The sequence below is a fragment of the Doryrhamphus excisus genome, chromosome 3 (genome assembly GCF_030265055.1).
Source record: "Doryrhamphus excisus isolate RoL2022-K1 chromosome 3, RoL_Dexc_1.0, whole genome shotgun sequence".
In the NCBI taxonomy this organism is placed as follows: domain Eukaryota; kingdom Metazoa; phylum Chordata; class Actinopteri; order Syngnathiformes; family Syngnathidae; genus Doryrhamphus; species Doryrhamphus excisus.
The window spans coordinates 11,234,863-11,260,643 of NC_080468.1; the positions used below are offsets into that span (position 1 = coordinate 11,234,863).

The following is a 25,781-nucleotide window of genomic DNA, read 5'->3' on the forward strand; positions in this document are numbered from 1 at the left end:
GAAAATAAAGCATACGTGTACATACGTGTTATTAATATTGTCAATAGCATGTTGACTCTGGGTTGTAGTTCGTAGTCCTTAAAACTGCACTGCATCATATTCAGAGGTGGATTTTGTCCTTCACCTGTAGCTAAATAATGCAAAATAATAACATATTACCATATTTTCTGGACTATAAGTTGCACTTTTTTTAACAGGTTGGCTGTTCCTGTGACTTATGCTCCAGAGCGACTTATAAATGAAAAAAACTGTATATTTACATAAACACTGGACACCTTTTCTGTTTATGTTTATTTTTGTGTAGCTGAATAACCATTGTGTTAGCATATCTTACACCTATTCAACCTGTTCTCTATTCTTTTATTGTTAGAACTTTCCTTCCAAGAGGACGTGATGTCTGATTTGGTCAAGTAGTTTGTAAATTAAATTGCCTGCAAAAAATATGACTTTTTTTCTACCTAATTATGCATTTTTGGCCTTGTGCGACTTATACTCCGAGCGACTTATAGTCCAGAAAATACAGTACTTTCACACCAACATATGACAGCAAAAAATACACACTCAAATAAAATTATCTGAAGAATAGTGCGGATACAATAATTTATTTGTACTTTTTGCAGTTACAGACCGCCCACATCGAAGCCAGCTATGGAGCTGCACCTGCAGAATTGCATTCCAACAGTACGGCCTTGCACATCATCATTTTTCAATCAAGCAAATCGCACGGACGTGTTTATGGCGGTTTGCCCTTGGTGGAGGTCTGTGCTCTACCGAGTGCCCATCTTTGTACATAATGGAAGACTTTACATCAAATAGGCGCATCTGAATATTTAAGGGGGGGGGGGGTGTCAGGTTCAAACTCCTGTGACACTTAAATACAGAAATACAGAAGAGACAAACAATATTTAAAGTTACTCGCAGCGAGGAGAGTGAAACCACATACCCAGTGACATGCCGCTCCACTATGCAGTTCATGCTCCTCTCTTTTTATTCTCTTTTCGGGGGTCCCTACTACATGGTCGTGCAACTCTAAGGGGGGGAGGCAGTTGCAGCCTCCTGTATTTGTTTGTCTATGTGTGTGTGTATATGTGAGAGTAATTACTTTTATTGTTTTATGACTTCTTATCTTGACACATTCTTGCAGGATTAACATGAACATCTGCAGGGTTGCTGTTGGCGCATCCAGGCACCTCCAGGACCTGGGGGGGGGGTCGCTGGGGGTCTCTGGTCAGGGTCACGGGAACATTTCTTCTTCAGCACATTCAAACACTTTCTATTGTCTAAGCAAATGGATATAAGGGTGATAACTAACGCTATATTCATTCTATCTACATTTTAATCTAACACGAGGGGGGGTACTGTTTGTACGTTAACACCTCAACTACACTGACTTGCTAATCATTAGTCCTCCAAAGCACTTTTTTTTAAACCCAAAAACTGGTGGTTCATGTCTTGATTCTGCACATCAGTCGGATTAGCAATAACACAAATCATCACACTTATTATTTATGATGTGAAACACCAGCAAGTGATGATTTTTAGCAAGGATTACATGCATGAATGATTTGCTAAACAGATGCAGTCTGGATCTTCATATTAATACATGCAGACATAAGCATAGTAGCAAATTAAACTGGCATATTCCTCCAAATACCCTCAAACTATTTGCGTGGATCAATGGCCCGTTGCCAGCCTCTAATATTGTTTGGATAATCTACTTTGGTTGTAAAAGAAAATGATTCATTCTGCAGACACGTTACCATCTCCAACACAAATTTTGCAATTAAAATTCCACTCCTCGCCGCTGATTATCACCGATGTAATAATCAGTTTTATGAGTGAGCGGCTATGTCTGAAATGTTATTGCTACCAGGGTGAGGGTTCGGCCGTGGCGTCGCCTCGCTCGTTGAAGACACATGAGCGTGACCTTCTGCGAAACATGCCGACTCCCGGCCCTTTTGTCCTGGTGAGGCGTAAATAAAGGTCAGAGTGCAGGAATCTGGGGTAAGAGTCCTTTTTCATCAGGCTGTATACTTTCATCTGGGCTGCTTCAAAACAGCTCTTTGTGGGCTGTGCTAAAGTCTTCTGGATGGCCATCTTGGTGTTGTAGTCGATGTTGACCTGGGGGACATAGAAACAAACATGAGCTGAGGCTGCATTGAGAGAAGTGCAGCTCAACGCTGGAATGACAATCTGAAGGTGGCAATCTGACAGCGGAGGTGTCCACAGTGATGCACTAAAATATTATACAATTCTATATAAACTCCATTTATCTGGATTTACTGCTTATACTAGATATTGAACTGTTGAGCATTGACATTGGTGTGGAGCGGTGGAAAGCGGTGCATTTGATACCTGGGCCTTTCATGGGGATTTAAGTGACCCAATTACATGTATACAAACCATCAATATTATACAATATAGAAATTCAATAGAACTATGTGTGGGGATGAATATTATTATTACTAAAGTTAACCCAGTTAACGTTTTATCTTTGACTACATTATCTCAAAACTACTCCAAACCAGAATCAATAGTTTATTGTGGTTAATTGGTCCCAGACCGGACTGCAATAAGTGAATTTCTACTTTTTTTTCCCCACAAAGTCACCAATTAACCTAGCATGTTTTTGGAATGTGGGAGGAAGCCGGAATACCCTGGAGAAAACCCACGCATGCACAGGGAGAAAAAGGAAACTCCACACAGAGATGGCCGAGGGTGGAATTGAACCTGAATCTCCCAGCTGCGTTCTAACCACTCTTCCACCGTGCAGGTCCAAAGTAGGATTCAACATTACTAAAAGCAATATGTTTGTAGTTAGAGTATGGAACACTTGATTAGGTTTTTCTAAGTATGTTTTTTTTTTTACCATTATTCGAGCTCTATAGACATTAAATAACACCCCTATAGTCACATTTTATTATTTGTTTAGACCACAAGGTGATGTAATCTAAAATAATGTCTCATCAATGTAACATTACTGCCGCCTAGTGAGCAGAAAACTACATATGACCTTTATTTATGCATTTTTTTTTATTTTTATAAAATCCTCTGGGTTTTATCCTTTGCGTGAACCGCCTTTTGTACGTTTCTGGATGTCCCTGAAAAAACTCAGATACACATCATCCAAATCCTGGACAGGGAGGACCACTAGTTTGAAAAAGATGTTAAGGAAGCCATTTATGTCAAACTACAAAAGCCCTCTTGGGGGTTTTGCCACCAGATAGGCAACTGACATATTGTCATGCACGAAGGTCGTTCAACAAGAACAACAACCCTATTGTGACCCACAAGAGACACTTTTTGGATTAAAAGTGAAATATCTTCAATAAAAGAGAGTCCAGTTGCCTCGAGTGAACCTTTGCTAAGAAGACTCCAAATGCAAAATAGCGTCAATGAAAAGTACCTGAAGTTCTAAATAACAAAGTTCCAATGAAAGTTAATGTTATGCAATTCAAACTGATAAATAAACATGAGTGTGTGAGTAGGCCTGATTTTCTTGGCACATCATGAGCTAAAATGAATTTGCCTTTACAGCTAAAATAAACACTGTCACATATCACTCCTAGCCTTATTATGCTTATCATAAAAAAAGATAAGAAGTGTTAATTTTCCGGATTATGCTTTTCCAAACAAAATTTTAAAAATTAAGATCATAACCAATAGGAACAGTAAACTCTAAAAGTTTGACTGGTATTCTCAGAACTATAGTTGCCACTTTGCAGCTATCATGAAAAATATATTATTTAATGGTTGACAAGTAAAATGCTCATATTCCAATACATTCATTTGAATATGTCTAGAGTTTTGACATAAAATGTTTTGTTTTTTTATTAACAGAAATCGCTCTCTTGGAACTGGACATGTCTGCATGTAGCGAAATTTCATAAAACGGTAGCAAAAATTTACATTTGCATCAGAGTTTCTTGAAATATAAGGCAGATCATTATAAGTAGCTGGTGGCAAATCTCCTGAAGAGGGAGATCTGATTAACCTTTGCATTGCCATCTAGATTTCTTTCCACTGAAATGTGGAGAAGGAAGTGACAAAGTAAGCTAAAAAGCCTTGTTCAGATACTGAATAAAGGGAACTTTGTTGTTTTAAGTGAGTTTTTAAGCTTGTTTTTCATAAGATATTCAATCACCGACAGATAAAGAAGTGCAAAATTGCTCAATTTTAAATGTTATGTTTAAGCAAAAATGACAAAATCTACGATATAAACAGATGTGATTTTGATGGAAAATTAAACTAAATTAAATAAATATTTAATAATTTAATTTAAAATTAATATACATTAAATATTTAGCATACTTACTAAATTTGCCACTTTTTATCTCGGAAGCAGATTTGATAAAAACAAACTTGGAGACCAGTGTTATTATTCAAAAATATGCAAATTGAAGAAAAATTTACATATGTTTTCCCCTTAAATAAAGGATAAAACTGACCTGAAAAAGAACTAAAATATAAGTATTAGGCATTTAAAAAACACATCCCAAGATGTTGTGAGCGATATATAGTATTCTATTCTGGTCACAATGTGTCAGTAATGTTAGTGACACACAAGCACCAGACTTGATCGCTGTAACAACAGGCTTTTATTGCAGATTTGAATGATCTCACAATAAGGCACAATAATCAGTAATAAAAAAAATCTCGAATTAATCTCTAATAAAATATGATTTTCTTGTAATGTTTACTCTAATCCATGCCAAAACTCAACTCTGAAACTCTGAAATGATGTCAATCCCTGTTCCGCCCGGACTCAGCTCCCCGTAGAGTGCTCTAATAATGTTAAAGAGCCATATTCAGAGGGTTGGAAACAGGTTTTTCTATGCTCTACTGAACAAATCTATTCATCAATAAGTAATAAATCAGGAATTCACTTATTCTCGTCAGGTCTGGAACCATTTAACAGCAACGGGTTACTGTATAAACATTATTTTTAACACCCACTGCAGTAAATGACCGCATCTGCAAATTCTGAGTTTCTTAATATCCTAAATATTCTTTCCCAGGCTTTCACAGTCGCCAAATTGACTTATTGCATGTTCATGAGCGTTGCTAACATCACTTTTGTTTTCTGTCTGTGAAAAGCATGCTTTGTCAGGCCATTGGGACGCTTTTAAAATGTTTTTTGGCAAAGTCTAACCTGGCTTTCTTGAGTGCTACCAGTGTTTTCTTTCAAATCCAGGCAAAGGTAAAAATATTAAATAATTTAAAAAGTACTTTTGTATGTGGTAAAACACCTTTTTAAAAAAAACATTTGTGAGTAATGCATGCGTTCAAATGGATACAAGCAGAACATTGCAACATTTTATATTTGGCTGCCAATCATCTCAGACAGAAAGTGCGTGGGTGATGCTCTCTCCAGTTCTGCAGAAAAGTCACAACCTCAAAGCGGACGCCTGCTCTTAACGGTGACATGCGGTCAAATCATCATTCTCACCGAAAAAAGGAAAATCTTCGAAAAACGCCGCTATCTCTCACCGACCTTGCGGTTGTATTTTCTTAAGATGCGTGACCAAACTGTGCTGCTGCTCCCAGCTGAGCGTTCATAAAATTCGATCGGTTTCAGGGTACTGACCTGCTAGAATTCATCCATGGATACTTTTATCGCTATACCATAAATATTCTAAATCTCCAGCAGCACTCAGTGACTAGTAAAACATCTTCATTACCATCACCAAATTAACATACAGTACCTCTTTAGGGGCATCCGACTCAATAAAAACAGCATGAATATGTTTGGCTTTGGACACCATCTTCTTCTCAGAGTCATAGGTCTTGTATTCTTCACATGCCAACCAGAACTCGATGTTTTCTTCACTGAACTCGGTGCGTAGGAACTGAGAGAAAGTTTCAACCCCGTCTGATTGGAAGAAACAAACACATATGTGCAGCTAGTTACTAGCGAATCATGGTAAGAGTGAGAATATACAGATATTGCTAAAAATATGCCTTGGTTATCTTACGGCAAACAGTGCACCGAACAAACTAGCCTCTCAAAATGAATGCCCAAACAGAGCATTTACATGTTGACTTAGGATGTGAGTGGATAGTGGTTCTGTCGAGTTGGGACACTATAGACAGATTTCAGCCAGGGAAGCCTTTAACTCATTCACTATCAGGCATTTTTCCTTAGAACGTAAAAAATTGTGTTCTATGTCTATATAAACTTGGAACATACCAAAAGGAAGGGACACTATAGACAGATTTCAGCCAGGGAAGCCTTTAACTCATTCACTATCAGACATTTTTCTTTAGAACATCAAAAATTGTGTTCTATGTTTATATAAACTTGGAACATACCAAAAGGAGGACTCTCATCTTTCATCAGAAAAAAAAAGTTTGATTCTACCTTTTCCCGTTTTTTAGTAATCAGCAGTAGAACAAAGGTAAGTTTCAGGAAAGTATCAGTTCTTATTCAAAAAAACTTATTGTTTTGACTTCATGTTTCATTGTTCTACTGTCAGATTTGAAATAAACCTTCTGAATAACAGAAAAGGTTGAGTGAAAAGATATATATCAGGCATTACTTTCACTTTGACACAAAATTAGCCATATTAACTTGCACTAGATGGAGTCAGCCAAAGATGCGGAGTGAAAAAAAAACAGATCCTCCCATTATGTGTGGAAGTGGTATGTGTTCTTACTTTGTGGCTTCTTACTCTGTCCTTCTTCTCCACTCCGTTTCAAACAGATAAATTGAGGCTCAGAATGACAACATTGAAGGCTAACTAGTTAGCTCGGTAGCATGCTAATGCTAATGCTGTGACCCTTCCGTATGGACCCTGGAGAGTGTTGCGCAACATGGTGTGGTGTCGACTTTATTCTCATAATATACAAAGAAAAACATTTAGAAAGTTATAAGCAGGTGTTGTACCAAATATTAAATTTATTAACATAATTGAATCCTATTTTTGGAACCAATTCATTATGATAAACGAGGGACGGTGACTGACTGGGTTGTCAACACAAAGGAGGGGCAGGGGGGTTGTGTAGCACGGCCTGAAAATTGGGGAATAAACTTACCACAACTTCCTCATTTAAAGGGCAGCAAAATGTGCTTGATGTAAATAAACAAATACATTATCGGGGGATATCTGCACATTTCCTTGCAGTTAAACTTTAATGTTATTTTTATTGTATCACACTCGGTATCGTGGCTCCCCTCGCTTGAGTGTACTTTTTCAATGTTTCAATGATGCACAAAGGGGCAATTTGGTGATAATGAGGAAGTTGCAAGCATTAAAACATGCATAGCAACTAATAAGGCTCTCATTATTCTTTAATAACTACACCACGGCGTGTGTAAACATTAGCAACAACCTTGCATTTTTACGGATTATATATTTCTTACTATAAATCGAGGGCACAGCTCTGACCTGGGTTCTTCATCAGTTCTTCAAAGGAGCTCCTCCATTGCAAAGCTGCCTCGGCTGAGATGCTGCGAAAGAAAATATGCAGTCAGCGCTTGTTTAATGACTCAGCAAGAATGTCTTAGATTTGTGTCTCCTGTGAATGTTTGTGAAGGTCAAAGCTGAGGTCAAATATGAATAATGCTTGTCTAAATGTTACAGGCACATGAAATCGATGGAATTAGCCTCACTTGCTGGATGTAGTCTTTTTACGGTGGCTGACATTTTCATGAGAGCCAGACCTGGTGAGACTCCGCTCCTTGACTTGCTGTCTGCAAACAAAGAACCCATCAAGGTCCATAAACCGATGTGTCGCAATTTACCGAATTTGAACAACTCCTCGCTGACGCATTTCTACTTCCTTTACATGACTGCACAATAAATTACATGTCTTTGTGGGGCAATAAAAGCCCAGGGACATAGTCATATATGCACGTATGAATTTGCAGAAAGGGACTCCTGTTGCAGCTTTATGAGCTGATGAGGCTCGCAGCACCCCTGACCATGAATAAGACAGCTGTCAGGACTTTCAATCACACTTGGGCTCGTAAACATGTCTGTTATTACTGTCATATGCACAAAAATAACATGTCTCCATATAAGACAGCATTCAGGATTTGACACAATAGATTCGGCGCTTAAAAAAAAAAAGAGAAAAGATTCGTCACCCACCTGCTGCTATCAGCCTTCATTGTTGGTGCTCGCGTCTCGTCTGGCCTTAGCCGTTTGAAATACGCTTCCTCCTTCCGGGCCATGAAGTTGAATTGAGGAAATAAAAAAAGAAGCGTTTCCATGCTGCGTCTGTCGGAATCTAACGTGCGAGGCAGCGGTCCACAAATAGCTCTCTGTAAAATGTTTTTAACCCATCATCATTTTTATGTTGCATTTTATTTCCCATACCTTTCGTGCAACTTCCTGTAAAAGATGTCACAACTTCAGGGCTCTGGTCGAAACCCCCCTACCATCTCTTGTGTTCAACATCCTGTCAAGAGTTTACATTGAAGTCTTTTTTTTCCGGCTCGCTGCAATGAAAAAAATGCCTCATGAATCTCCAGTTCTAGACTACATACACCATGCAACCAGAAATGGAACTTAGAGAAGGCATCATTTTCCAATTTTCCACTGCACAATAGCACATAATGTTGTGGTCACTGAGGCAGAAGTGATGCAACAACCGGTAAGTGCAAGTGTTGGGTTATACTGCAAAATTTTGTGTGGATCCGATGCCAAGTAAATGCAGTGTACTTGTACCAAAGTACCAATACTTATTAGTCTTTAATTTGTTGATCACTAATTTTGTGTGAGGCAAATAGAGGTGATGATGCAACCGCAAAATAGAAGAGATCATGTTTAGTGCAGTTTTAAGCTGTAAAAACGGCTGCAAGATTATAATATTAAGAGATTATAGTTATTACAATTGTGTGTTATTGTCATTCTGTTTACCATAATGGCTGCATGGTGGAGTGGTTAGCGGGCAGGCCACACAGGAGACCCGAGTTCGATTCCACCCTCGGCCATCTCTGTGTGGAATTTGCATGTTCTCCCCGTGCATGCGTGGGTTTTCTCCGGGTACTCCGGTTTCCTCCCACATTCCAAAAACATGCTAGGTTAATTGGCGACACCAAATTGTCCATAGGTATGAATGTGAGTGTGAATGGTTGTTTGTCTATATGTGCCCTGTGATTGGCTGGCCACCAGTCCAGGGTGTACCCCGCCTCTCGGCCAAAGTCAGCTGGGATAGGCTCCAACACCCCCCGCGACTCTCATGAGGATAAGCGGTAGAAAATGAATGAATGAATGTTTGACAGTTTCATTTCAGTAATATTACTGTTGCCGTTTAATACTTATACAATAGTCCTCTTTAATAGTCAACTTTTATGGTCTTTAATAGTCAACATTGTCATTTGCTGTTATTGTCATTGCAATTGTTGCTTTTGTCCATTTTTGTTCCCCTGTTGTCCCTGCACTCTCCCCTTTGTTTTCTTTTTTCTTCTTTTCTATCCCCTCTTGCTCCAAATAACACTCCATGACAGATCATGTCGTCTTCAGATCCAGTGCCAGCAAGAGTCGTGGATCAACACCGGCCAATTTTCCTCCTCTGAACTACTTTGATATCCCCAAATTCTCTCCACTTCTGACAGCCGATCAAATCGTGGGAGACTCGTACAATTTGCCCTGGATGTGAATGTGTCGCTCACCGGTGTAGTTGGCCAAAATCGCCTGTTACCTCCTGTTTGCTATGCGTTGGTAATGAGTTTCACCAGTCGCTGTTGTTTGTTGACTCCCGCTTGTGGCGCCCATAAGATGCTAACTGGAAAATGTATGCAAAATTTTTGAAAAAAAATTGTTGACGTTAACCAAAAAACATGCTAAAGCCTCAGTTTTTGTTGTTGCTTGTGGAGAACTTAGTTGTGGTGAAGACTGGATGTTAGCATTAATAAAATTGACATTTTGCCCAAACCTGACACCAGAAAAGCATACAAATAGACGAAGCATGAAGACGTAGAAAGTGCAAAGTTTGTCTCACATCATGAAGTTAGACATGACAAAGAACCGGGGTTAACTGAGGTTACATTCATTCATCATGCGTCTAATGGCTGCTAGAATGTGTTTGATCAGGTGAAATTAGACAAAAAATATAATTTCCAAAAGAGAAAACTCTACTTTTTTCTAACATAACTACATCTTTCTTTTCACGCCTTTGTACACGCAGCAGGAAATGAGTCGTGAATGTCAGCTTGACAATAGATTGATTGCAAATTTACTAAATTGCAGGGTAGAGTCCACCAAATTCACACCCCTGCAGGAGCGTACTCTTAGATATTAAAACACACAAACGCGCCAATCCAAAATGAAAGTCCGACACCTGCGCAACTCTCAAAGTCACATTAAAAAACACACTCATTGAGTCTAAGGGACACACTGTGTGCTGCAAATGTATGCAGCTCCAGTCCAATGATCCAGTAAAGTGAAACTGCAGTATCCTTTCCCTTCAGGTAAACAATGGACAGCTGAATCACTAAAACCAAATTGAATAGCAGTCATTTAGTTGCGCTGTATGTATTTGCCTCCTGTCAACATAGCAGATGAGAGAAGCAACAAAATCAATACGCCAGCACTGCCCCGAAGGTGCTCCCGCCAGCTGGACGCAAAAGATTAGGGCTGTTTTATTTTATCATTTTGAAATAATATTCCCATTTGCACTTTTAATTGCGTAACTATTTCACTCACCAGAACTGTTTTTTTTTTCACCCATAAAATGAAAGTGTGGGCAAAAGGACACACAAAGACACGTCTGTGCTTCTGCTTCAAAGGAACATTTGTCTAAAACCAATTTAGCCCAATCCAAACCTGCGTTCCTCAAGTGTCGCCACGCTACGCGGCAAATGTCAAGACTATAATCAAAACACACAAACGTCAAGTTCATGTAAATGACATCACCGAGCAGCGTTGTGCAGCTAAAGGATTATCATAACGTTTGCAAAATGATTCTTAAAGAGTGAGGCTTTAGCAGAAAGGAGAAGCGATACAAGTGAAACTGCTGTGCTCACAAGGCTGAACGAGGAAGGAGGGGGTGGTGGGGGGGTACTGTTGCTTCCTGTCTCTTATGTCCTGTCTGCCTCATATGGACTCATGACCTTCATATTTTGTCACTGACAGCAGACGGTGCAACAAAAACAATAGTAATGCACATACTGAAGACACAGTATGATTTTTTTTTTTGGGGGGGGGGGTATATTCTATTCACTTTATGTTCTCCATTCAAACAACAAGTAAACAATAGCGCTTTCATCTCAAGCAGGGATACTGCAAATGTGATGAGTAGGAATATATTTGGAGGTTCACCGAGTATTGGATAAAGCCAGAATATCCTTCTCATGCATGTTTTATTTATTCATAGTCTACCACTTATCCTGTTCAGTGTCACGGGTGAGGTGGAGCCCATCCCAGTGTAGTACACCCTCGACTGGTCGCATTCATTTATTCATTTTCTACTGCTGTTGAGGGTCACGAGTGAACTTGAGCCTATCCCAGCTGACTGGGGTCGAAGACTGGTCACCAGTCAATCACAGGAAATGTTTTTTTTTTGACGGAAGAATAAAAGAATGAAAGAGTCACTTTGATATTTTGGAATATAGTAAGAAGGAAAAACTGCATCTCAGCTTGGTGAAACTTCGGTTTTTGCCCCCCCCCGAAAGCCACCCCACCCCAAGCCAATCATTACCCCACACCACAGACGAGGGTCTTCAGTCATGAGGGATAACCCCCCTGCAACATCTCCACATTGCCATCTGCCATTTGACGCCCCTGCACAACCTGAAGATTAATTGTTCTATTTAAGGAAAAACCAACAAAGAAATGATATTGAATTACATTTTTGCTGAGATTTTGGCTTTTAAAGGCTGTGGTCATTACAATGCTTGTTTGCACTCGTTTGTATAATTTATTTTCTCTCTTGCTCCATTTTCTTCATTTTGCAGCTTCACATAGTAGCTCTTGAATATCCAACAGTCCTAAATGTAAATTCTTTCAATTTTTCAACTAGTTTTAAGGTTTTGATCCATGCAAATAATCCATGTTTGATCCCAGGCTGTGACAAGATCATTATTATTCATTCATTCACCCTAGAGTGGTCGCCAGCCAATCACAGGGCACATATAGGTAAAGAGCTTGCAACCAAAAGGCGCTAAATCCAATTTTCACTAAGTTGCATGTTTTTCATGAGTTTAATAGACCTCTGTCATGTGTATCCAAATCACATATTTTGGTCTTGAAATCATTTTAAAAAATATGAAAAAAATGTGAAAAAAATATGAAATTTATGCTTTCAACCAAAAGGCGCTATTTCCATTTTAGATTTCAACCAAAAGGAGCTAAATCCCTTTCTTTATTCTTTATTCTGATTGGCCCAAGTTTCCCATCTATTGATAATCCGACCAATCAGAGAGAAGAATACAATTGGCACTGCACGTACAGAAAGTCAGTATCAGTGCGTTTTGTTTGTGTACATTTTGATCGAATACGAAGTCGCAAAAATACTGCAATTTATACAATCCTAGTGCAGTTTTACCATGAATGAGCTAGCTGATATAACAAATAACCCAAGGAAAAGACAGAAGAATGAAGAAGAATGGAAGAAAAACAAGGCTAAAAGGAGATCAAATAGCGGTGAAGGTGAGTTGAAATTTTGTGTTTGATTCAGTCCCATATGTGCCATTTGGTGTTAGGGAATTGATGTGCGTGTGGCTGTATGTTGATGTGAACATGAAAATAAGAGATATTCTTGGATGTTTAATTTTCTATTGTTGAAATTTAAAATTTTATCAGTAACAGTGTACTAGTGGTAGGTTATAACATTTTGTTTCTGTAATGTGTGAAGGTGAACGAGTGCGTGTGTGTGGGTGGGGGGGTGTATTGTATGTTGAGAATGGCTTCTGTGTTGTAATTACTTTATTAGCATAGCACATTAAAGCACATTACATTCTTTTACAACAATGCCATTGAAGAAGTTAAAGCTGACTTCAAATTTATTTCAACCAAAAGGCGCTAAATCCGAAAAAAAAAAAAAATTAAAAAAATATATAAAATACATGGTGTGTGCAGGATTTTTATAGCATGCATTTTTATGACCTATATTGATAGCTCTTTCATTTGCAATATAGACTTGATGACCAAATAGATTGATATGTGTGTAATTAAAAATCATTGATTTTCTCGAAATCAGTCAAAATGGATTTAGCGCCTTTTGGTTGCAAGCTCTTCATATAGACAAACAACCATTCACACTCACATTCATACCTATGAACAATTTGGAGTCGCCAATTAACCTAGCATGTTTTTGGAATGTGGGAGGAAACCGGAGTGCCCGGAGAAAACCCACGCATGCATGGGGAGAACATGCAAACTCCACACAGAGATGGCCCAGGGTGGAATCGAACTTGGGTCTCCTAGCTGTGTGGCCTGCGCGCTAACCACTCTACTGCCGTGCAGCCGACGATTATTATTTTGTTCTTAAAATAAATTAATAAACAATGTGTTTCCAATGTATTCATATTACTTGGACTAAACTCAGGTTCTAGTTAAATCTCACACAAATAGCTTGTAAGGGTTAATGATGGAGTGACCACAGCTGCCCAGGGCACCCAATGCCATTTTTTTTCATGGGGCCCAAAATTCCTGGCAGTGCCCCTACCCCCTTTTTTAAAAAAGACTACAACGCATTCAGTGCAAAAAATGCCATATTTTGATTGTGAATGAACTCATATTTGTTTTTCAAGGATGCCTGAAATGGGTGGGTTTGCAAACTTCATTGGACATCCTAACAAGTTCTCCTGAGAAAAGGCTCATTTATTCAATTTTTTTGTCATCCACCTGTATTACATTTTGTATTAGTCAACATGTTTTTTTTTTGTTTTTTTTTACTCTTGTAGGCTCCTAATGAGACAGAGCAAAAAAAGCCCTCACGGAAAATTGAGAGTCACTTGGTTTACTGTCTTTGTAAAGTGTGTGTTTGACAGTTATGGAGTTTGTAGATTGTTAACCAAGAAAAATAAGAAAGAAACTCATCTTTACCACAGCACACCTGGTTCAATACTAGGTGGTGTTTTTCAGCTGTGTAGACAGTCCTTCTACACTAATGATGACTGGCCGGTCTGAATTCATGTGCAAGGAAAACAAACAACACATCGCAAAACCTTCAAATGTCTTGAAACATGATCCCAATTAAACCGACACAAAAGCTCCCATTGGAAGCGCTGTTGGCCAGTAGTTGTAGTTACTAGTTACTCCAAAAGTACTGTAGTTGAATTTAACGGAAATACTTCTGGGAAATTAATTAGTGGAGAAAGCTTTAAATATAAGAGAATGGGTTCAGATGTCCGTGAATGCACCTCGAGTGTTGCGTGGGACAGCTGTTGATGTGTTAAGGTCAGAATAAAGTTGTGTTTTCCCTGAAAAACTAGTCATGATTGTTTATCCAAAAATTATTCAAATGATAATTAACAGGAATAAAAAAACTAGCAACTTGGGTAATGAAGGTGTCAACACCCTGCAATGAATAAAGCTGCACAGTCGCACCTGAGGCTAAGGTTGTGAACAATTTGCTTCATTATAACCGTGACAGTTCCACACGCTTTTCGAGGCGACACACCGAGCCGATCAATCTGCAGTGTGTCTTCACAGCGTGGCGAAACGGCTGCTCCACTGTGGTCACGAAAGCTCTCAGACCGTGTCCGCATGCCACACGGACTTTGGCGGTATCTTTGTCCACGCACAAAGACCTTGAAAAATGAGCTTTTGGGGAACTCAGGGTGGAGAATTGACAACAATCTTTCATCTTTCAAAACACATCAGTCTGTGGATAAACATGGCTGTGCGTGAAACAAGTCATGTTGTTTAACTCATGCAGATATCACTCCGTGATATCACTATCATTACATTTTGAAGTATCATTTGCAAATTAAAGCACTGCGATATCTCTAAATTTTGTAAGACTAATTGCCTCTGATTTTTGACTGAAATTGAAGTGAACTGCTGTGATAAATTAGGTTATTTGATTTGACTGGGGTGAGCCAATTTAACATTGTTACAATGCAAAGAAAGCTATGCCGAAGGTTTATAGCTATTACTAATCATCAGCTGTTGTGAGCATTTAAGCATGCTATTATGTGTTAATACAGTATGGTAAAATATACATTAAGATATGCAATACTTACTATGCAGTGCAAAAAAAACAACATCAGCGTATTATGTCACTGGAGAGTGGCAGTGACACATTTGTAACTAAGACAGATTAACGCCGTTATCTTGCCTACAAAATTAATTTGTTCACTTGTAAAATTAATATTATTCTATGGAACAAGATATATTAAAACGGCACCGGTTTCGCTTTAAAAGGGGACTTATTATGCTTTTTCAAACTTTCTGACCTATAAATGTAGTTTGAATGTTGTATTCTCGTATTAAACGATGCCAAAGTTTCAGATAATGAGGTTTACGCATTTGGAAGTGAGCCCTGAAAGAAGTTTGAGATGGCTCAAAACGCTCGGTTTCAAAAGGCGTGGTAAAACTGGCCCTTTGTGATGTCACAGAGCGGTGAACTTCCTTATATGGTTCATAGTTAGGAAGCACTTTGGGCGTGTGACACATTTGTACCTAAGACAGATTAACGCCGCTATCTTTCCTACAAAATTAATTTGTTCACTTGTTAAATTAATATTATTCTATGGAACAAGATATGTTGAGTAAATGTCAGAATGTACAGTTTGTATGTGTGAACACAGGAGGCTTTAAAAGAGGACCTATTATGCTTTTTCCAAATTTCTTTTGACCTATAAAAGTAGTTAGAATCTTGTATTCTCGTATTAAACAATGCCAAAGTTTCAGATAATGAGGTTTACGCATTTGAAAGTGAACCCTGAAAGAAGTTTGGGATAGCTCAAAACGCTCGGTTTCAAAAGGTGGGATAAAACTGTCCCTTTGTGATGTCACAGAGGGGCGGACTTCCTTATATGGTTCATAGTTAGCAAGCACTTTGGGCATGTGACCAATCACAGCGGCGTGGGAATAAATCAAAACAGATTTAAAAAAGCTTTTGGTTATTGTGTGTAGCTTCTCTATAGGAGACCACAACTCAATACGAAAACATTGAAACACCCAACTACATTTGTGATAAAAATAATAAAAACAGTCTATATGTGCCCTGTGATTGGCTGGCGACCAGTCCAGGGTGTACCCCGCCTCTCGCCCGAAGACAGCTGGGATAGGCTCCAGCACCTACGCGACCCTTGTGAGGATAAGCGGTAGAAAATGAATGAATAATAAAAACAAAACCAGTGGGGAGAAATTTTGCTGAATTTTCATCCTTCTGTATACAGCAGTTCATGAGGAGAAGAGTTAGCTAGCATACATGTAGCTAACACATAGAACTGTAGGTAGAAAAAACACACTTAATTTTTTAAAAATGCATTTAGGCAGTGAATGGTTATATAATAATGTGATGAGAAGTAAAAGCGGCAAGAAGTTATGCTTAAAACTGAAAAAAGCTGTGGTTTTTAAACCGCGTGCCTCAAACATGCATTTGCCAGTCATTTGCTCAGTTTTACCTGTAAGTGTCTGCTGGTTCACTTACTGTAATTACAATCAGCTGTGGGATCTCCTTTGTTGTGACTTACAAGAAGGTCGAGAGCTTCCAGGAAGTCAACATGTCTTCCAGTTGGCGTGTCTGTGAGGCAGAATGGCTTCACACTGGTGACATCACTAGTGATGCTCAGATGAATCAGCAGTGCCTCAGAGAACACTGATGTGCTTTGACACAGGATGTAACTCAATAAGGTTGCCGCGGTGAGATAGCAATGCTCAGCTGGAATGATTAATAGATTAATCAATGACTTACCGATTATACAATTATACATTTACTTATTTAATTATACATACATTTAATTATACATTATCATTTTCTACCGCTTATCCTCACAAGGGGGTGCTGGAGCCTATCCCAGCTGTCTTCAGGTACACCCTGGACTAGTCGCCAGCCAATCACAGGGCACATATAGACAAACAACCATTCACACTCACATTCATACCTATTTGGAGTTGCCAATTAACCTAGCATGTTTTTGGAATGTGGGAGGAAACTGTAGTCCTAGGAGAAAACACACGCATGCATGGGGAGAACATGCAAACTCCATACAGAGATAGCTGAGGATGGGATTGAAATTGGGTCTCCTAGCTGTGAGGCCTGCGGGCTAACCACTCGACAGCCCTGGTTAACATCATCAATCAATCATTAAAACCAAAACAGACTCTAACCAAAGCATCCAAGCAATCCAAACCAATTAATCAACTATTTTGGTAATCGATCATCCATGGAAGCAGACCTATTATAAGAAGAGTATAATAATATCTCTAGCTAAAAAAACGAACACACTGGCTTTTTTCCTCTCTATGGAAGGACGGAAGCTCTCACTTAGAGATATGGTAAGAAGCACTGTCATCCGGGAGAGACTTGAAGTAGAACCGCTACTCCTCCGCGAGGAGCCAGATGAGGTGGCTTGGGCATCTTGGATGCCTCCCTGGGGAGGTAGGTGTTCAGGGCATGTCCAACTGGTAGAAGACCTCGGGGAATACTATGTCTCCCAACTGGCCTGGGAACACCTCGGGATCTGTTGGGAGGAGCTGGACGAATTGGCCGGGGAGAGGGAAGTCTGGGCCTCCCTGCTTGGCCTGTTGCTGCTCGCAACCCGACCTCAGATAAGGGGTAGAATATGGATGGATGGATGGATGGATGGACAAAAGTGACAAGCATCCTCCAGCTCAACCAAATCCGCATCCCGATGTTGTCCGATTAGCAACAAAATGATGTCACAATTACATGAAAGACTTTGAACAGTCTGTAGATAATTGGGAACATGCTGACAAGCAAAAATGGGGATAAGGTAAGGTAAGGTAAGGTAAAGTAAGGTAAGGTAAGGTAAGGTAAGATAAGATAAGATATGCCTTTATTCGTCCCTCAGTGGGGAAATTTGCATTGCACAGCAGCAAGAGTACAGAATCAGTTAAGCAGTACAAAATACACAAATAAAAAAATATGTAAAAAATGTAATATAATATAAAAATATAAAATAAAATATATAATATATAAAAATATAAAAAATATATATAATATTAAAAAACAATATAAACAACCCAACTATTAACAAATAAACAATTTTACCCAGAGTTATATACAAATACAGTATGCAGATAATATGAAATGAGATGAAATATATGACCAGTTTATACACTATGAGATATTGCAAGTGAGTTAATATGAGGCATTATAGAAATACTTCACTCATAACTTAATATATTGCACTTAGAGTCTTAATATTGCACATGGCGCTTGATCAGATATTGCACAGTGAATGGCGTCTGGAGTAACTATACTGAATATAAAAAATAGCAGTGGGCTCGAGAGAGCTGCAGCCTCGTTTCTGGTTTCTGTCATGTATTTGATCAGGAAATGTGCAAATTCAGCATTTTTTCCCTTATGAAAAGGTTAAAATATTTCACATTCTTTGTGAGACGACACTGTGGGTATTGAGTAATGACCTCCTGTGATTTCCAATGGGTTGCCAAGCTTGTTGTGATTGGCTCCTACCAGAGAAAGCTACTGTTTCCTATTAGAACTCAGCCATTAATAAGCCACAGGGTTGAAAATCTAATAGCATGCCCAGTTGTTGCCGTGACATCCAGCCTGGCCTTCTGCCTTTTTTTATGTTTCTAACAGTACATTTTCATGGTGCCTTTTACCAACTCTAAGACAAAAGCTCAGTCGGGGCCCGCCGCTCCCCTCTTTGTTGGCTTTCTTGTACTTTGTGTGACTCTCATTAAAGAAACTAAAACTGTTTTTCGGGCTCACGCCTCTGCAGGGTCCAGACTTCCACAGCATGTAACATTAGCTTCCATTTGTGCCAACCCTGAACCTGAGCATTCACACAAGTTAAATGTGCCGGACTTCAGGGGTGAAGTAGGTCCGAGTAGTCTGATTAGACCAGTATGAGTACTGTTACACCCACAAACATAATACAAATCTGTAGCTTTGAATGTAATAATCCCGCAAATGTACAAAATTTCCCACAAACGTAATAAAATTTGCCTACTGCAAACGTAATACTGAATTTCTGAAATTGTTACACATGTGGGAAAGTGAAAATCGGTAAATGTAATATGAGACAAAATTATCATCTTTGTGGTTGTTGTTGTTGTTTGTTCTTTCTTCTTTTAATGAGGGAGAAGGTGTAGATGTCATTTTGAGGATTTTAACAAGATAATTCTTTTTTTTTCTTTTTTTGGAGGGGAAAATATTATTCAAAGAGTATCATTTGAATACATTAAAGGAATCATTAATGATTAAATTCCAATTTATTTTAAATTAAAACATATAACATAATTGTGATAATCACAATTGTTTTAATAAAATTATTATTACTATTATTATTATTATTAGATTTTATTATATTATTCTTATTCTTATTGAAGTATTTTATTCTTCCCCATATACAGACAAAATCACACATACAATAATATACTGTAACTAAAACACACATGTACGCCCACAAACAAAATGTAATAATAAATTCATTAATTATTAAATTATAATTTATTTTAAATTAAAACATATAACGTATTACAATAGTTGTAATAAAATTAAAATTATAAACTTATAATTTATTTTAAATTAAAACATACATACATACAAATGTATTTCAATAGTTGTAATAAAATTATTATTACTATTATTATATTTTATTCTATTATTAATATTATATTATTATTATTATTATTATTATTATTATTATTATTATTATTATTATTATTATTATTATTATAGAAGTATTTTATTCTTCCCCATATACACACAAAATCACCCATACAATAATACTGTAATAATACTAATAATACTGTAACTAAAACGCACATGTACGCCCACAAACAAAATGTAATAATTTCCGGCAAATGTAATAGTTATTACATTTTCAGGAAATTCAGTATTACATTTGCAGTAGGCAAATTTTATCACGTTTGTGGGAAATGTATTACATTTGCGGGATTATTACATTCAAAGCTGCAGATTTGTTTTACGTTTGTGGTTTATTACGTTTGTGGGCAGTTATTACGTTTGCGGGTGTAACAAGTACACACAAATGGAACTACTACATCCTTAATGCAACTTGCATGTCTGGAACCAAGAACCCGCCCCACTTAGAGACCTGTAGCCTCTTTGTATAAAAACCTTCCTCAAAGGTCATCCATTTTTACCGGTGCACACTCATGAAACAATGCAATTTCAGCAACTTTTTAGTGATTGATTACACTCAAGCAGCTGTATTGATCGTACTGAACGTTGAAAGAGATTTACCGCATAATAAAGGAAAGCTGAAGAAATGCACGTGTTGGTGTGTTCACATGCCAGACACGGCGAGACAAAAGAAGCGGCAAAAAAAAAAAATACATTTCATCACTTAAGAGTTTTTTCTCGTGTCCCGAGATCTGTTTTTAGGCTCATTAAATGGAGCCAGCATAACAGCGCGCACATACTTGGTCCAGATAAGTGCATGATGCTCACTCCCACTGAGGAATAGAAGAGTTCAAATGGGCTCACAGCACTGTATTATTCTCACTTATATGAGAAGACTGTAAATAGGATGGATCCTTTGTTTGTGTCGACTTGCTCCACGAGTCGGGGGTTTTAGTCACAGCAGGCTTTTCTGCCGACTGCTGCAAAATGCTAACAGATTCCTGATTACCATACCCATTGCAGGAAAGGTAATTTTTCACATTTTATTTGTGTCTGTTGCCAGAATGATATTTCAAATCAAAACAAACCGCCCTGGTTGCCATTGTTATCATATTCAGCGTTGCCGTTGAAGCTTATTTCGAACAAGAGTTCAATCTAAGTTACATGCGAGAACTTCTGAGTTCCTATATTTGAAGATATTTATGTCACGGTGTGGTTTATCTGGCACACATTGAGCCACGTTAACGTAACGGGTGTCAAGAGGTGCACACACCCTGACTGATGTGCTTGTAAAGAGGCCCGGACAGAGTTCTTTATCATGGCTCTATGAGGCTTTCGCAGTCCCTCCAGTAATCAGGTCCACATGCCAATAGTGATGGATTCTATTCTGCGGCGAGCCTTCACCCCCCCGACACACACACACGCACATACACATACAAATCAGAATTTACATGCCCAAGTTGTTTTTGATCAATAAACATTTATTCTTGAAGAGATTGCATCTGCAACTGGTTTTTATATTCGAATCAAACTTTCCTTGATGACAAACGACTAAATTCACCTCTCCTGAGAATATTGTTTTTTTTCCACCTGTGTGCGCCTCCTGCTTGTCTTATAATTGGTATATTTTCACTAAACATACGGTAAAGGAGCATTCATGCATCTCCACATGCCTCAGTCACTTCAGTTATCGTCATATTAGTTCAGTCAGGTGTAAAAAAATCAGCCATGTTGCTTGGTTTAGAAAGCTTACACACGACAAACGACATAACTAGATTCCACTAAAATATATAAAAGTGGTGGTGGTCGTTGCACGGGCCAAGGAGGAACAGTTTGAAGCTGAACTAGATGTGGATTGAAGAATTTATTTTCAATTTTCGCTTTCAACAGTCCACTTGCAATGGGGTCAAGTGGGGGCAGTGACCCACCAGATGGAGCTGCAGGGGAAAAAAAAGCTTGTGTGGGAAGTGCATTAGCACCACCGCCAGCACGCATGAATAGAGTCAAACAGGGACATAAGGATTTTTTCACATGCCTAAATTTAACGGATGGAAAAATAATATAGCGTCCTCTTTGAAACTTTTCGGTTTGAATTTGACAGCTTTACTCTATCATGCTTCAAAAAAATATATTCATTATTCAGTCGTGCTGTTTTGTGGTTGAATATGACCTATTATTAAATACAAAATAAAACATGCATATTGAAGTTAATTTTTACATATATTTTCTGCTTAAATTAAACATTTTCAACTAAAATAAATTCAGAATACACATTGAATGATGAATGTAGCATTGATGAATACTATATATATATATATATATATATATATATATATATATATATATATATATATATATATATATAATATGGATAATGTTAATATGATTTTAATATATAATATATTTAATATATTATTAAATATGTATTTAATATTTAATACATTAATATAATTATTAATTCATATATTATATTAAATATATAAATATATTTAATTATATTAATAATATGGATAATATGTAGTATTACACACTACATGTCAGTGATGGTACTGTAATGTGAATGCCAGACTTGCTTTCTCACAACAGGCACAATAATCCCTAATTAAATATACTAATCCCTAAACACGGGCTAGTGTTGCTACAGTAACCCACGCCAAGATAAAACCGAACTGCTGATGTCGGCCCACCACTCACCTCCCCGAGGGAACACACTTGTGTCTTAAATGGCTTATTTACTTTGATTATGTCTAATATATTGGGTAATACAAGTATAAAGGTGATTGTAGGGGTGTTATTTCGTGTCTAGAGGGCTCTAATCATTTTTCAAAATGTAATGTATTTTTTTTTACAGATTTCTTACTATGAAAACACAGTCATTTATCACCCTTGTTTATTACGGTTTATAAGTGAATTACCATAAAGTAGGATTCCATATGATTACGTGGAATATTTTCATAGTTTGAGCCAAGAAAACTTGTTTAACTTTCCTCATATGATTTTTATTATTATAATATATTATTATTATTATTATTAGAGCCCTGTAGACATGAAATAACACCCCTACAGTCACCTTTACACTCCTGTTTGCTCTGCTCTGTGTATGACATGTGCAGAAACACACCTCGTGTACACATTACACAACTTAAGCTTCATTTATTGGCAAACTATAGCAACGTTTCACAGACAAACCATGCATTAAACTTTACCACTTCCACACGGAAAGTCTCATCAATGTAACATTGATGCCTAGTGAAGGATACTACATATACTACATATAACTTGTCATTCAATATTTTGACTAATCATGGGCCATAGTCAACCACAATACAGCGACCATTTATTAATTAATACACATCAGAAAGCCATGACTCTTAAAGGGAACCTTTTTCCACTTTTCTGACCTATAAATGTAGCTAGAATTTTTTTATTCTTGTCTTAAACGATGCCAACTCTTGCTGAAGCCAGAAGCAGTGCACTCTCGCATGAACACATGGCAATTTATTTCCTGGATGGAATAAATTAAAACAGACCGTTTTGGTTAGAAACACGACTCCAAGGAAATATAGGCAGAATAGGTACAGATTCTGGAAGATCCGGGATGTTTTCTGTGTAGCCGCTCTATAGAAGTCCATAACTCTATATAAAAGGGTTGAAAAATGAGCATAATAGATCCTCTTTAAATCAATTATACATCAAAGAACATGGTTTGTACTGACATTTGAAACAATGTATCACAATCCTATCTAAAATGATATACGTGTCAGTGTTTCATATCAGGCCATTGCATGTCAGACAATTATGATGATGCATCGATGCGTATCATTTCATCTCTACTGTATAATGAGCTTTTGCAAACTACATTGGAATGCCAAATGACGCTTTCTTCAGTTTGTTTTGAAATAGACTCATATCTTTTAGAAAGTGAGATTGGAATACAACTAATTAGTATAGCCCCCTACTATTCAAGGGGGTTGCGATTCTAACCCTAAACCCTAAAATATGCATTGTGTAATCGGCATAAATAAATATAAATGCCTTTCAAAGCCAATCACAGACCACCTGTGGCTAGTACTATTGCAGTGCAAGCAATCCTTTCATGCAGTGTAGTGTCTTGCCCAAACTAAAGTCTTGGGCAGCGTTTTTTTTCCCCTTCACAACAAAAGCAATCATGTCTGTCGTGTGGAAATTAACTGCCAACACATTCCATGAAAACTATTTTGCGTGGGTAGCAAATAAAACAGCTTTAATACGGCATTTGAAGAATAAAAACCTGACAAAGTAAGGTGAGTTTTCAATCAGAAAGCTAAGCTAATAAAGATAATATATTTACATAGCCATAGAACACAATAGGCTGCACGGTGGTTGAGTGGTTAGCACACAGGGTTCAATTCCACCCTCGGCCATCTCTGTGTGGAGTTTACATGTTCTCCCCGTGCATGCGTGGGTTTTCTCCGGGTACTCCGGTTTCCTCCCACATTCCAAAAACATGCTAGGTTAATTGGCAACTCCAAATTGTCCATAGGTATGAATGTGAGTGTGAATGGTTGTTTATCTATATGTGCCCTGTGATTGGCTGGCGACCAGTCCAGGGTGTACCCCGCCTCTCGCCCGAAGACAGCTGGGATAGGCTCCAGCACCCCTGCGGCCTTCTTGAGGAAAAGCGGTAGAAAATGAAAGAATATTGTGTGTTCCAGTCAAAATTGAATGGTTGTTTGTTGATAAATGGCTGGGATAGTGAGGAATATAGCGAGGAAGCGATAATCGAAAGATGATATTGCAAGGGATGACCGTGATGCTAAGAGTCCACTGGTGCCAGTTTGCGCTAATGCAATTTGCTGTGGTGCCAATAAGGTGCCTAGTGGTGTGCAGTGGCTCAAACTGCCTCCCAACTGGCTCGTGGTGGCCCGTAACCGCTGCAAAATTTTTTTTTAAAATTTCAAAATGTTTAAAATCTTTGTCGTGCCACTTGTATCAAACAATCGGCGCCATGTGGAACCAAATGTCACAAACAATTCACCTATTGGAATCAACTGGAATGTAATGGCACGCGCCAAGTTGCGCCAATGATTCTAGGAGTCCACTGGGCCGGTGCCAGTTGGTGCCGAATTAACAGCAACAAGATGTCCGACACAGAACATTAATTCAGAGCCACTATGTGTCAATCACATAATCTTTGGCGCAAACTGGCACCGGCCCAGTGGACGCCTAGCATAACTTACTCAAAACTGCTCATTTAATACTAATTATGAAAGCAGATAAAGAGAAATATCACTTATGCACTGCACAAATGTGTTGTGCCCTTGACCCGAGTTGGGGTTTTAGGTCTTGCTCCGGGGTATGCATGCAACCTCTACACTCAGGAGTGTGTTTTCTCTGGAAAAGCCATGTGACATTTTACCACCCCCTGATGTGTTTGATTTATGTGATTCATCTGAACAATATGAACATCCCTCACACGATTACTATGACACACAAAGGGCATATTCTCAGATTTGGAACACATTTCTTGTGTTGTCGCTGTTTTGCCTACAGCGGTGTTCTGTATAAAATTTGCGATGCCTAGCATATTTCCAAGGCACCCGTCTGTCATATTTCCTTTGGTAAATGAAAGTGGATTTTGCGAACAGGCAGGAAGGCACTTGGGTAGTATTATTATTATGCAGGTGGGTGTGACTGAAACGTGCTCTTTGGATTATACCACTTTTATTCTTAGAAGTATACTTTTACATTTTATTTTTTTTGGGCTGATACTGTATTAATTAGTACACTTAGTCAAATATATGCACATTAAATGCACACTCCATTAATTTGTTCCACTACAAAAGGATACACCTTTCCAGGAACGACCAGTAATAAAATCAAACACAAGCCGAATGCATGAAGAATAAGGCCGCTAATGACCTATATGCAAAATAAAGATCACTTTAATCACTGAGCTGAGCGAGTTAGGAAAGCAACAAAAGACCGTGCCCCCCCAAGTAGGTGAGCCTTTTCCCTGTGATAGATATGAAGGCAAACATGAACACTCATGGAGAGCTATTTGACAACCATGTTGATATTTCACATTCAACCACCACCAC

At 38.2% G+C, this 25,781-nt stretch overlaps 1 protein-coding gene across 3 annotated transcripts; it reads right to left on the minus strand.

The window, feature by feature from the left end:
- Window positions 1-594: 594 nt before the first annotated feature.
- Window positions 595-16,662, minus strand: rgs18 (regulator of G protein signaling 18). 3 transcript variants are annotated; one of them, XM_058067071.1, is made up of 7 exons: window positions 16,552-16,662; window positions 8,322-8,443; window positions 8,094-8,232; window positions 7,613-7,693; window positions 7,389-7,450; window positions 5,706-5,872; window positions 595-2,121 (listed from the first exon to the last, which is right to left on the minus strand). In XM_058067071.1, the coding sequence occupies exons 3-7, from the start codon at window positions 8,213-8,215 to the stop codon at window positions 1,867-1,869; spliced, it is 687 nt and encodes a 228-aa protein (XP_057923054.1). In that variant the 5' UTR covers window positions 8,216-8,232; window positions 8,322-8,443; window positions 16,552-16,662; the 3' UTR covers window positions 595-1,866. The 3 variants fall into 3 exon arrangements, with proteins under 3 accessions (XP_057923054.1, XP_057923057.1, XP_057923056.1); XM_058067074.1 differs by lacking the exon at window positions 7,613-7,693; XM_058067073.1 differs by lacking the exon at window positions 16,552-16,662 and having other exon boundaries at window positions 8,322-8,446.
- Between the last annotated feature and the right edge of the window lie 9,119 nt (window positions 16,663-25,781).

Coding starts and splice junctions, on each gene's coding strand:
- rgs18 (XM_058067071.1), bottom strand. CDS start 8,215: ATGGAAACGCTTCTTTTTTTATTTCCTCAATTCAACTTCATGGCCCGG. Junction 7,694..8,093: donor ATGAAGGCTGATAGCAGCAG/GTGGGTGACGAA, acceptor CTTTGTTTGCAG/ACAGCAAGTCAAGGAGCGGA. Junction 5,873..7,388: donor AGAACTGATGAAGAACCCAG/GTCAGAGCTGTG, acceptor TCTTCCAATCAG/ACGGGGTTGAAACTTTCTCT.